Source organism: Cheilinus undulatus, linkage group 4 (assembly GCF_018320785.1).
Source record: "Cheilinus undulatus linkage group 4, ASM1832078v1, whole genome shotgun sequence".
NCBI lineage: Eukaryota > Metazoa > Chordata > Actinopteri > Labriformes > Labridae > Cheilinus > Cheilinus undulatus.
This window is the reverse complement of record NC_054868.1, coordinates 49,271,066-49,284,233: the sequence shown is the minus strand read 5'-3', so window position 1 is coordinate 49,284,233 and position 13,168 is coordinate 49,271,066. Positions and strand designations below refer to the sequence as shown.

The 13,168-nt window shown below is 41.1% G+C and overlaps 1 protein-coding gene across 1 annotated transcript in view; it reads left to right on the top strand.

The window, feature by feature from the left end:
- si:ch211-79m20.1 (bromodomain-containing protein 4) overlaps positions 1-13,168 on the top strand; it is a 37,685-nt gene that overhangs the window by 19,258 nt on the left and 5,259 nt on the right. The window contains exons 2-5 of the mRNA XM_041785667.1: positions 5,024-5,126; positions 8,033-8,098; positions 8,243-8,439; positions 10,792-11,890. Of these exons, the coding sequence (XP_041641601.1) occupies positions 5,024-5,126; positions 8,033-8,098; positions 8,243-8,439; positions 10,792-11,890 (1,465 nt within the window). The remainder of the gene's footprint in view (positions 1-5,023; positions 5,127-8,032; positions 8,099-8,242; positions 8,440-10,791; positions 11,891-13,168) is intronic.

The following is a 13,168-nucleotide window of genomic DNA, read 5'->3' as shown; positions in this document are numbered from 1 at the left end:
AACACAAAGGAAAAGTGCGAGAGAGTGAAAAGGGCTAATTTCCCGAGTTACACCGGGAGCAACAGTGGTGTTTGTGGGTAAACAGACAGGGAGAGAGTGACAACAGCAGCAACAAACACCAGTCACAAGCATCATTTCCTCTGCAAGAGGAAGTGAAACTGGAGCAAGTGCTGACTGGAGATGAGGAATGAGATATGAGGCCTTTTCTCTCTCTGGTTGCAAATATCGTCTCTCTCCCCTCACACTTTCTCTTTTGAGGTTTTCAGAGCGTTAGAAACTAGAAGAGCAAAGATTTATAAAGATATGTTTCTGCATATGTAACTATTAATTAAAAGAGTCTTGCAGTTTTTCCTCCACTGTCCTGTTTCAGTTTAAACTTTCTAGCATTGTCGTCGACATTTGCAGGGTTTTTTCCCCCTCTTTCACTCCTGGTCTCAGGTGGAAACAATAACGATGTCCATCTTTAATGCAAAGAATGTAAATCCTTCATCAGAGCAATAACAACAATAAAATGCTGAACTAAATGGTTTGATTCTCAACAACATGAGCGTAGTAAACTGTGGAGACAGAGGATTACTGTTCATGTTTCATGAGGTATTCAGAGTTTAAAACCACTGTGTGCTGAAGCAGATTCACTGCATCCAGAATGCATCCTGATTGCTGATATCTTATAGGCCTGAACACTTGTGGCATGATTTTTGAAGATAAAGCCAAACCTGATTGTTAGCAGGCCCTGCTGTGAAGCATCCCCACAGCATGATGCTGCCATCACTGTGCCTCACAGTGGGGATGGTGTGTTTGTGGTGATGTGCATTGATCAGTCTAGTCTTATGGCCAAAAAAGCATCAGTGCTATTAAAAAATTAAGGATTTCTTTGGCTTTGAAAGTTGTTGGAAGTAGCTGACATACTTTTAAGAGCATGGATCTTTTTGAGCATCAGCTCCCAACCTGGGGTCCCAGACCCCAGGGGGCTGCATTTCACATGGAGTTTTTAAACTCTAAGTGAGCTTCCTTGTGTTTTTTGCACAAAGTAAAGGCTTCTAACCATTCTGCCATAAAGCCCAGATCAGTGGACGACTGCAGTTATGGTTGCCCTTCTGGAACTTTGATCCACACAGGCTCAATCAAACTCAGTGAGTGTGACCAGGGATGGGGTTTCTTCCCTAATTTTGGCTGCCCCAATCAAAACCAAGCCGTGCTGATTCACTTTTTCATCACTGGTTTGGCTGCGCCGGGCTATGCCGATACTTGCCCAGAATGGTCCAAACGCATCTGCCTCCAAGTGCACCACAGCGATGTCACAGCAGTTGGTCATTATTCGGCGTAGCAACCGCTGCACCAAACTTGAAAATACCTTGTGGTTTACTAATGGAAGAAGATGATGTGAGTGGACTGCTAAACTAAAGGGTGCTTCTTCTTCTAGCAGAATTAAACAGTGCCTACTGGAACACAACTGTTTAATGACAGACTCAAAACGCCACGTCATCAGCTCTGGACACGCCCTGGTAGCTCAGCTGTAGTGAGCACATGCCTTGCCATGCTGGGCTGCCGTGCCAAGTCGAACCAAGTACAGCCAAGCCTCTCAATGTAATAGAAAAGCCCAAGAAGTTCTTGGTCTCCTCTCTTACTGAGGCACTTCTCCTCTGGTTGCTCACTTTGGCCTGATGAGCAGCTCTTGGAAGAGTCCTGGTTGTGCCAAATTTTTTCCATTTGAGAACAATGGAGACCGCTGTGCTCTTGGCAACCTTCAATGCAACAGAATTTTTCTTTGTAGCCTTCTGAAAATGTGTGATTTGTTGCCTTCTATAGAGAGGCGTGTGCCTTTCTAAATCATGTCCAATCAATTCAGTTTACCCCAGATGGACTCCAATCATGGTTTAGAAACATCTCAGCAAAGATCAGGAGAAATTGGAGGAACCTAAGCTAAATTCCTAGTGTTTTTGGAGAGTCTGAATACTTATTTCAGTATTTCAGCTTTTTTATTTTTCATACATTTTCAAACATTCAAAAATTCTTTCACTTTGTCATGATGGGGTACTGGGCGTACATTAATGACAAATTTTTATCAGTCTGCAACAAAGCCAAACTGAAAAAGTGATGGGGGTCTGAATGCTTCCTGTAGCCAGGGGTTGCTCCAGGGGAAAAGGATGGCAGTGACTGATCTTGAGGATGCTGGCTATAAAGGATAAGAACTTGAGGAGGAAGTTGAATGAGACTTCCCCTAAACAAAGCCGCAAAAGTTAGAGCAATTGATAGAAAAAGGAATTTGAAGATATCAATTTATATAGCTTTGTCTTTTGATATTCAAAGAAATATTAATATTTAGCAGTTTAACATATTTCAGTGCTCAACTGGGATCCATCTAGTGATTTCTAGTTTTACAGCACTTTTGAAGTTAGTGTTTAAAAAAATGTATTCAAACTGAGAATATGAAATACAAGTTTAGAGTTGATCTTTGGTCTTTCATTCCTGATTTTCCAAATAATGGTGCACAAAATCACAACTTCTTTTTTTTTAGCTTCTGGTATTGTCAGGGGTGCCTTTAAAATGCATTTTTTTTTAGCCAAAGTCCACCATAAATTTGCCAATTATTTAAGTTTAATTATCAAAATAGTCTAAAAATGCTCTTTTCCTGAAATCAGTTTGGAATACATCAGGATAGGCGAGTTAATAGTCAGTAAACACTGCACAAGAATCAAGTAGTCCTTTCGTCCTCAGGTGTTTTATGGAGTGATAAAAGTGAAGTGTGTTTTAAAGGTCTGTACAGATTCTGGATTAAGGCCTTATGACAAAGGCATCAAAGCATGCGTAAAAGTGTGGTTTTAAGGTCAAAGTGCATATTCATTCCATGAAAATAAAGACATTTTAATCGTCTCTTGCCAAATGATAACTGCATGAATCCCTTTGCAGTCACATTTAGTTAAAATCAGGGCTGAACAATTCAGGAAAATAATCTAATTGCGATTTTTTTTATCTAATTTTGCGAATTGCAATTTAATAAGTTATTATTTCTTGAGTTCCTCATCTCGTGTATTTTCCAACAAAAACAAACATAATTCATTCTAAACTATTACCAACACAATATTAAATCAAATTAGGGCTGGACACTTTTGAAAAAAAATATCTAATTGTGATGATTTTGACTCAATTTGCAAATTGGTCATGAATTGTCATATTAAAGCAGGGGTGTCAAACTCAAGGCCCGGGGGCCAAATCCGGCCCGTGGTACTGTTGTACCTGGCTGGCCAGATCAAATCATATTTTTATTATAACTGGCCCACTGATCTGCAGCTTTCCTGCAGTTTAAAAATGTAAACCTAACCCTGATTATTTTAAACTATCCTTGTTCTGTCATGAAAATAAGAAAAAGTTAAAATAATTAGTTAAAAAGTCAGGAATATGGGAAAATAAATGTCTGTTTTCGTTTCATATTCTTGATTTTTCATCTCACAGTTATCAGGCAAACAATCGAACTAATCATAGTTCATCATAGTTCATCTCATAAGTCCGAAAAAGGAGTAGGAAGAAGCAGAAGCTTTTCAAGTCCCACCCCCCTTACTCTACCTTATTACCATCCACACATCAGTCCTTTTCCCAAACCCCAATCACCCCCCCCCCACCCACATTTTGACTTTTTATTTCATATTTTGACAATCAATTCACATTTTTGATCGTTTATCTCATTTTTTACCTTTTTTGAGTATCAATTTTAAAATTTGAAGCAATATTTTCACCTTTTTCCTCAGAATTTTATATTTTTTCTCATGTTTTGACCATTTTAGCTCCTTACTTTGACTTTTATCTCATAATTTGGCTTTTTTTATCTTCAATTTAAATTTGAGGTTATATTTTGACCTGTCAAACTCAAAATGTATTATTTTTTTCTCAGGCTTTGACATTTTTAACCAAATGATTTTGAAATTTATCTGATATTTTGACCTTTAAAAGCCATCATTTTAAGTTTTAATCTCATGTTTTGACCCTTAAAAATTATGATTTAAACTTTCTTATATATTTACCTTTTGAAAACTTGATTTTGAAACGTTAAACTTACCATTTTTACTTTTTTAAATCTCAAAATCATTTATCATCTGTACTAAGGTTTTTCCCCCAAAATTCATTGTTGGTGAAAATGAGGTTGACAGTTAATGATTAAATGTTTGACATCCCTGTATTAAAGGGAATGATAATTTTAAATGATTCTCATATTTAACAAGAAACACATTCAAAAATGAAGAAAATAGGATTTTTTTGTACACTATTCTAAAAATATGCCACTTGAATGATTGCATGATATGTAATGCATGAAGTCTCTGCAGCAAAAAAAGTTTCACACTGGTGTTTTGACACAAATTTCAGGTTAAAGAAATATTGCACCCTCTGCAATTGGAAAATTGCAGCAGGCCATATTGCGATTTAATGTAATTTGCGATAAATTGTTAAATTGTTAAAATAGTTGTTGAATAATTAAGATTGATACATGTGGACTGAGGTAGGGGGCTTGTAGAGTTTACATGTTCTCACTGTGAATGCATGGGTTCTCTCCAGGTACTCCAGCTTCCAACCAATGACCGAAAACATGCTCCGTAGGTTAACTGGTGACTCTAAATCGCCCGTAGGTGTAATAGGCTGGGATAGGCTCCTGCCACCCACGACCCGAAATGGGATAGGTGGTGTAGAAGATGGATGGATGGATGATGGATGGGGTGACTAGAGATCATTATCAATTCCAGATTTTTAAAAGATGCATTGGCCAAACAAGGTTAAGAAATGCAAATTTAGTCTATTGAACTAAAAAATGTCTGCATTTTTCTGGCTTTGATGGCCCATTTTGATGTATTTTTCCTGCAATAGCAGATCAAAATGATTATTTTCTTAACTGAAACACAAAAACTATTTCTATTTAAATATTTAACAAATGAAACTTCACTGGCATGCACTGCAATATCTGGGTTTTCTCCTCTGGCATTAACCTGAAAAGTTTTTTTTTTTTTTTAAGTGTTGCCAATCTCTGTCTCCACAGGGCGATCCTCTCCCTGCGTCGCTGGTCGACCTGGTGAGGAACTCTCCCATCTCCTCTGTGGACGATCTGAAGCTTCTACTGCAGCAGGAGACCAACGCAATAGGTACAAATGACCGGCACACACACACACAAACACAGAATAATAACACAGACATGGAGGAGGTAAACGTGTGGGTGTGTCTACAGAGGCCTGAGGGGATCGGAATGCAGCAGCATACATGCCAAGCCCCACGTTAAGGCAATATTTACCCAAGACAGCAGCTAGAATGATGAGCCAGCTTGATGAGAGAAAGAGCGAGAGACAAAGAGAGGGAGAGAGAGAGTCACTTTGACCTTGGTGTTTTGGTCAACGAAGACAGAGCCAGAGAGAGAGAGAGAGAGAGAGAGAGAGAGAGAGAGAGACTTACAGCACAAGGTCACTGCATTGTTCTCCTGCTCTGTATTCCTCTCCAAGTTTTGAAATATGAACATGTTTGTGTTTGTGTGACCGTCGGAGACCACCCCTCCCCCCTGCAACTCCCCCCTCCTCATAAACAAAAGTCCAAAACAAACTCATGCATGCAGACGCATGCAGAAGCTGGATGGCAGCTGATTAAAGAGCTCATTTATCTAATCACTCAGAGGAACAGAGTCACACATACATATATTAATGGGCAGTTCTTTGATCATTCCTTAATGCATAAATAAGATCGTGACATAACAGCGACCAGAGAGAGGAACCCACAGGGGGAGGGATCCTCAGAAACAGGGCACAAGGAAGTGACTCAGTTTGGGTTTTTATCAGGAATAAAGTTTGTCTGAGTTGAGGCAGCACATGAATGATTCATTTTATGGATCCTTTGTTGTCATTATGGATGGTTTTTGCACTTACTTGATCGTTTTCCACCCTAAAACTGGTGGACAATCTGAAGCACTGCAATCAAAAGGTGTTGTAGTTGATGCTGACTAAAAGACTGCACCATCCAGTGCAAGATTAGACGATCACATAGCCATAAATTGAACGCAGTTGTAGACAAGCTATAAAGGAGGAGGCTGGAGTGGAGGAGGTAGAAGCAGCAGCTTTGCGCAACAGCATTAATGCAAGCAGGGATTAGTGAGAAGTATACTGTGTTGAGAGAAAGAGCTGGGATTGGCTTTGGGAGCTGGGAGGCAATAACTGGGGTCAGCTGGGCATCAGCTGATCATGGCTGGGTGTATGACTACCATGTCCTGCATGAACTAACGCCAAGACTTTCTGTTGGGAGGTTGTGAGAGTAGCAGAGGGAGCCATGACAGGTACTCTGGTCAGACTGAAAAGTGAGAGGGCTAAAGAAAACTACATGAAAGTTAGCTATCTGTTAACAAAATAAAAACAACCTCAGGTATATGCAGACTTTTTTTGTCTAGTTCACCTCTAGTACAGTGTTTCCCAACCATTTTTCCCTGGAGCCCCCCCTACATGTACATAAGAAAAGCAGACCCCCCCAGGACCCGAGAGAGATGAAAAAGTGGCAAAAATCAACCTAGATTATAATTGTGTCACTGATAAAACCCTAAAAAAGCCAATACATTCTTTTCTTACCAAAAGACATTTGTATAAACTACTTAGTAACTGCTTTATTGTGGTTTTAGTCAATATTTGCTAATATAATGTTGGCAGCATGAGAGCAGACAAAGCCTCATGCCTCCCCTAAGATCTTTGGCGCCCCCCCGGGGGGTCCTGGACCCCAGGTTGGAAACCAGTGCTCTAGTAGACCCGAGTGCTTGTCACCCTGTTAGTACAGCCTATGTCTTACACATGTATTGCAAATGGCAAATGCACTGTTTAAAGCTATGGAGCTTTTTTGGAGCTTTGCAAGATGGATTCGCCAGTGAGAAACACGAAAACGGGTGAGTCCATCTGCTTTGCAAGGTTAGTTGAGCGCTGGTTTGACTGGAAATACTCCCAGTGAGTCAAAAGTTGGCAGGGCAGAGATTTGGTCTGAGAATCTGTCTTTAAAGCAATGTCCAGTGGTCATTTAGCATGGTAAATTCAGATGGTACTTAAAGAGTGGCATAGCAGAAACTCGCCAACGTGGACTTTTGTGAAGGAAATGGAAATCAGCATGCAGGAGGATGGTTTCAACCATTTTACCATTTTGATAGCTCTTTAAAACACTGAACTGGAGCAAATATACTGGCATAATATATAGTCTGCATTTACAGTATAACATCTTGAATGAAATGTTCCAGTGTGTTGTGTGCGAGACATCAATGCACCAAACATTTTTGGCTATTTCTGTGTTTTTGGTGCCTTTTTTGACAATCTATATGCAAATCTTGCTATGCAAAAAGTGAAGTGTTACTCTAATGCCAAACTTCAGGCTACCTATGGCGATGCAAAGAAATTAAAATGAAATAGGTCTTAATGTTGTTTCATGAAAGAAAAAGTGTTAGAAAAAAACATTCAGATGAAGACAAATGCAGAGATAGAATTAGAAAAAAAGGCTTTGAGAGCTGCAAAAGTGTTCTCTTTCTGCAGCGGACACTTAATTAGGCCTAAAAGGCAACTTAATAACACCTTGTGCTTTTCTGTGTGATCTGCACACTCACAGTGAGTGACAGCGCTCTGCAGCAGGGTTATAATTAGGACCAAGGGGCTACAGTATGGAATGACAACATATGTTATAGTGCAAACACACTAGTCCTCACTAGAGCTAAATTTAACAACTCATATCTGTCCTCACCAGTATTCTTGACAGCGCCGGGACAAATCGCAGCAGAAAATAGCCTAATTGTTTTAGCGGGAGGAGAAAAAATGGCTTCCTTTCTGTGGTGAACAATGAGCTTTTCAAAAATGAGCCCTAACAGCCTCATAAGCTTTTCAGTTTCTGTCATCGCTTGTTAAAGTGGCGGCTCAGTGCAGACCAGTTTTCTGTTGGATGATTGTAATGAAATTAGTTAACTTAATAACCCTCTGTTTTTGTTTTTGTTTCATTCTCCCCCTTTATCTCCCTACCTCCTCCTTCCCCCTCTCGTCCCTTTCTGTAGAGGAGGAAGAAGACGTGCACGATGTACCCTTAAACCACACCCATGGACGATACACAAGAAGTCTTGGTAGGTTTCCTCATCTATTCCTGTCGCTTCCTGTCTGCATTTAGAGTCTTTTTCTATCCGTCTGTTTCTACCATCTGCCTCTCAACACTTCTTATGACATGCATATTCATTTTTTTCTGTTCCCCTCTGTTCTTCTTGCAATAGTGGAGGCGCCGATGGCCCAGCAGGCAGCATGTAAAGTACGGACTGAGGTGATGGAGGTGACGAGGTCCATGCTAGATCGCCGTAATGCCAACTTTATATTATGGCCACCCTGCGTGGAGGTGCAGCGATGTTCTGGGTGTTGTAACACCAGGGTGCTGCAGTGTGTTCCTACATTCACTTCCAGCAGATACCTGCAGGTACGCAGATGTCACGAATAAAAAAAAACACTGCATGTTTGTTATATTTCACCATTAGAAGAAGAAACAAAAGGGTTTCCTTTGTGGAGTATTAATGTTTGACACATTTCAAGTAGATCTTTGACTCTAGATCTGCATAAGTCTAACTCTTGAAAAGTAAATATTGGATGTTTTTTTTCAGTGTATTCAGGTGGATGGATCTTTTTTTTCTCTTGTTTATATTATAGAGCATTGGTTCCCAACCTGGGGTCAGGGACCCCCAGGGAGGGCACCAAAGATCTTAGGTGGGGTGCAAGACTTTGTCTGCTCTGAGGCTGCCAAAATTAGATTTGCAAATTTTGACTAAAACCATGAAAAAAGCAATTATTATGTTAAGTTAAGACAGAGGTCTTTTGATGAGAAAATTATGCATAGGCCTTTTTAAGGGTTTTATCAGTGAAACAATTAAAATTGATGATGATTTTTTGGCAGCAGTGTGCCATTTTTTCTTCTCTTTTGGGTCCTGGGGGGCTCTGTTTTTCTTATGAACATGGGGAGGGGGGGGCTCCAAGGAAAAATGGTTGGGAAACACTGATATAGAGGATCCTTACTTGGTGACCATAGCCCTAGATTTCTATCTAACTACTATAATTGGAGAGCTGTCTGTCTGTGTGGATGTCTTGACTTGCAAACCTCCCTGTTGCTCCAATTGTCATTCATACCTCTTAGAGGACTTCTTGGGCATACTGGGTCGAAACTGGAACCATGACAACATCGTAAAAATTTATAGATTTTGTATAAAATTTTGCTCAAAATTGCGGTTTTTATGCTTCACTTTGCTCCCCCTAAGGTCCCATCTACCAACATCGCTTTAATTTTGCAATCATTCGCCTGTATGGGCATTTCTGAAACATAACAGTATAATTGGCTATCAGTGTAGGGGTTGACTCCTCTCATACATTGTGTGAAAAACCAGGCAGAAACTTTGACTTTTTGCACCATGCTGTTTTTTTCTGATAAGAACAGAAGAATGTTAGGTTGCTTACAGCTACTATTTAAGTGATGGGCTCAGAAAATGCATAATATATCAGTCAGTCAATCTTTGTTTGTACAGCGCCAGTTCATACCCAGAGTTACCTCAAGAGGCTTCACAAAGAGGGCAGTTCTAGACCATACCCTGTTGTGGCCTATTATAATAGACCAGTTAATTATCAACATTATAACAAAGGCTATACCCTACAATACAGACCAACATTAATCACCATTAATCACCAGTTCAGATAAAACTACTACCATAGTGTCAGTTTCTTACCTGGCTGCCATTGTTTACATTCTTGCTGTGCAGCTAAGCCCCACCCATAGCTACCGCCTCCTTCTCCTTGAATGGTGCTGATTGGTCCAGTCATTCTCTGACCACAAACATGCATTTCAGCTTGAAGCTTTGCAGGATAGATTTGCCTGGTGACAGAGGTGGAAGCTGGCCAATCCATTTTTGGCTTTGCTTTGCGACGTTGGGTACATGATCTGCACCACAGTGGTCAACAGTGAAGCTATCAGTTTTGGTAGCATAGCATAATGTGATGAGCCTAAATCACACAGAAACAAATCAATATGGTCACAGAAATGTTTGATTTTGATTTAGGAGGTTTTTACAATCACATGGCATGGATCAGAAGTTTTCAAAAGTCTTTGTGAGAGGCACACCTGAGATCAAGCCAAAATCTCAAGACATACCATCCTCATAGCTATACTAAATAGCCTGTTTTGTACTTGTTACTGTATCTTTAGTCATTGTGTAGTGGTAGTATCAATGCATGGTTGTGCAAATTTCCACGGCACACCAAGACTTGCCTCAAGGCTCACCAGTGTGCCTTGCCATACCATTTGAGAACCTCTGGCATTGATAAATAGCACTTTTACCAAGAGAAACAAACTTATTTTAAAGTATTTTAGAGAGACTTCAATTAAATCAGCTTACAAAGGGGAGCAAACAGACTATGGCACATGGGCTGAACCACTTATGTCTGCAGGGGCCCCAGTAAAGGGCGCTCATGTCACATGAAGTACCAGGCTCTGTGGAAACTTGTAAGAAAAACATCAAAAACCCTCAAAGAAAAGTATATTCAATACTGTATATTATCAAAACAGTAGAATAAGGGCAAATTATGGTAGGCAAATGATGGCAAGCTGAATTATTACAACAGCTGCATTAGTAGTAAAGTATTTTCATTTAAATGACACCAAACCAACTGAGTGTTTTTTCCGGTTCTGTCTAAATAGTGTCTGTTTGATTTCCATCATATCAGGAAAAAAGCCTCATTGGATATTTAAAGATTTTGTCTTCTAATATTTGTCCTTTTATGTCCTTCCCAGGTGTATAAGATCCAATATATAAACAGGAAACCCCACTATGATAAAGCCATCATCTCAGTGGAGGACCATGTCACCTGCAGGTGCCAGGCCCCTTCCCCTGCCTCCTCCTCTTCTGTTCCCATCCCTCGCTCTCCCACGCTGATCAACCCCAACCCACCTCCACCCCAGCAGCCTCCACAATCCTCGCACCTTTTGCGGCCTGTCCAACCAGCTCCTCCTAAGACTCACACTTCCAAGGCCGACCTCCACCGCCATGACGACCTGAAACACAACCAGCAGCACTACCGCCCTGATGAGCGAGATCCAGTGGCGAGGCAGTGGCAGCAGGGCAGCTACACCCAGCTGGTTCACTGGACCCAGCCCAGGGTGCACCAGCCGGTCACTGGGGGGCTCGCACCAGTCAGCAGCTGGCCGTCTGAAGCCAGGGCGGAGCATAGCATCAGTACACAGCCTGTTGGGCACGGGAGCGGGTATGATGGAAGTAAGGAGGAGAGTGGCATGCATGTAGCAAACAGCGGTGGGGAAGTGCATCATCCAGATCACATGCAAAGGCAGCAGCAGTTGTTAGAGCATCAACAAAGGCAGCAGCAACTTCAGCAACAATATCAGTATCATCAACAGCCACATTATCCAACACAATACAACCCTGGAGCTACACATGAGCAAGGGCTGAGGACGCAATATCGACTCGACGCTCCGCAATCAGACAGCGCCTCTCCACCTGCCGGCCCCACCGTTCTGCCCACATTAGAACAAAACCCCACCCCTCCTCTAAGCACCAACCAGAAAGACTCAGTGACCAGCCTAAAAACTACAACAACAGAGGTCACGAATCACAAACAGACTGAGACTGCAACAGCCAGTCAGAAAGAAGGGAAGGAGAGGGAAGAGAGTGGGTCAGCAAATAGTGGGGCCGGGGCAGAGCCGGCCAATCAGGGGAAGGAAAAAGACTCTAAAGTGACCAGTGGGTATGGTCATTTAACAGAGGAAGAGAGGAGACGGCTCACTCTGGAGACAATACAGAGGGAGCTGGACCGAGAGACGCATCCTCATCCACATCATCCTCAGCAGAGACCAAAACCGACCACATTTAAAACAGGTACTGCTCAGCCAAGTGTAGATCTATGTCTTTATGAATGGAAGGTGGGTTTTGAGTGTTGTTAGCAATATTACATTTTATGAGCATTATACATAGACAACTTGTGAGAGGGGCTGTTGAATATCTTAGCAACAATCTTTCATTAAGTTTGGCCTCATTAGTGTTCGAATTGAAACAGCACAGGCTGAGATATCCCAGCTTTTGTGCTGCCTCTTATTCACCCAAGAAGTTGCTGCTGTAGGAAATCATCAGTGTTAGTTGTGTTAGAGTACAAATAGGAAAACCAAGACTTCACTGGAGTTAATGTGTGGTTTGCTGTAGCCAAATTGCAGAAAGTCCTAATGGGAAGCAACCATGGAGGCGTCCTAAGATGAGGAAGAATAAGGAAAGGGGGAGATGACAAGACACCAGGAGCATCTGATAGGAATATATCCTTGACTTTATTTTTTTAACCACACTCAACAGAGCTCGCTAGCTTGCTTTGCAAAGTGGAGAAAGGTGTACATCAATGACATCCAAATCCATGACTGAAAATTTTGCTCTAACTTGTGTCAACACAGGAAAAACTAGTCGGCTCACAACTGTCAAATGCTCGTCAATGAAAAGCACCACTCTTCAGCTTATGTGTGCAATCAAAATGAAAGGAACAGTTGTCATTTTTAAACAATGGAAAACTGCAATGCAGAGAATTAAATCTTTAAGGGATGCGGGTTGGACAGTCAGCTTGCAGTGCTGGGTGATGAAACTTGACATCTGATGCTCACATGTTGTTAAAACCCGATGTTCTCCATTACTCATCTTGTCATAATATCATGCATTTAATGGATTGCGTAACATTATGCAGATACTTGTCCTAACTTGTCTACTGATTATATCTGCACACAAATAACATAATATTTTAAATACACACCAGATATTTTTTCCCTAATAAAAAAGATGAGTGAAAAAAGTCAGAGAAAAGACTAGGAATGCATGCAACTAGCCAGCTTCACGGATGAAGTTGGACCCTTGGGAGTCGATACTAGAATTACTAGTCAAGTTAACTCATTGACTTGTTAAATTAATTCAGGCCCACAATGCCACTCAAATGCTTATTTTTCCTGATCTTAGTAGCTCAAGGTTGTTGCACTAATATGCGTAGTGTATAGATAACAATTGAACAAGAATGAGCTCAGGTTTATTATGGGGCTTTTTTCCTTTATTGGAGTGGATAGAGCCAGAAAAAGGGGCAAGGGACTGGGGGAAGACATGCACAGGCACAGACTTGAACCCAGACCG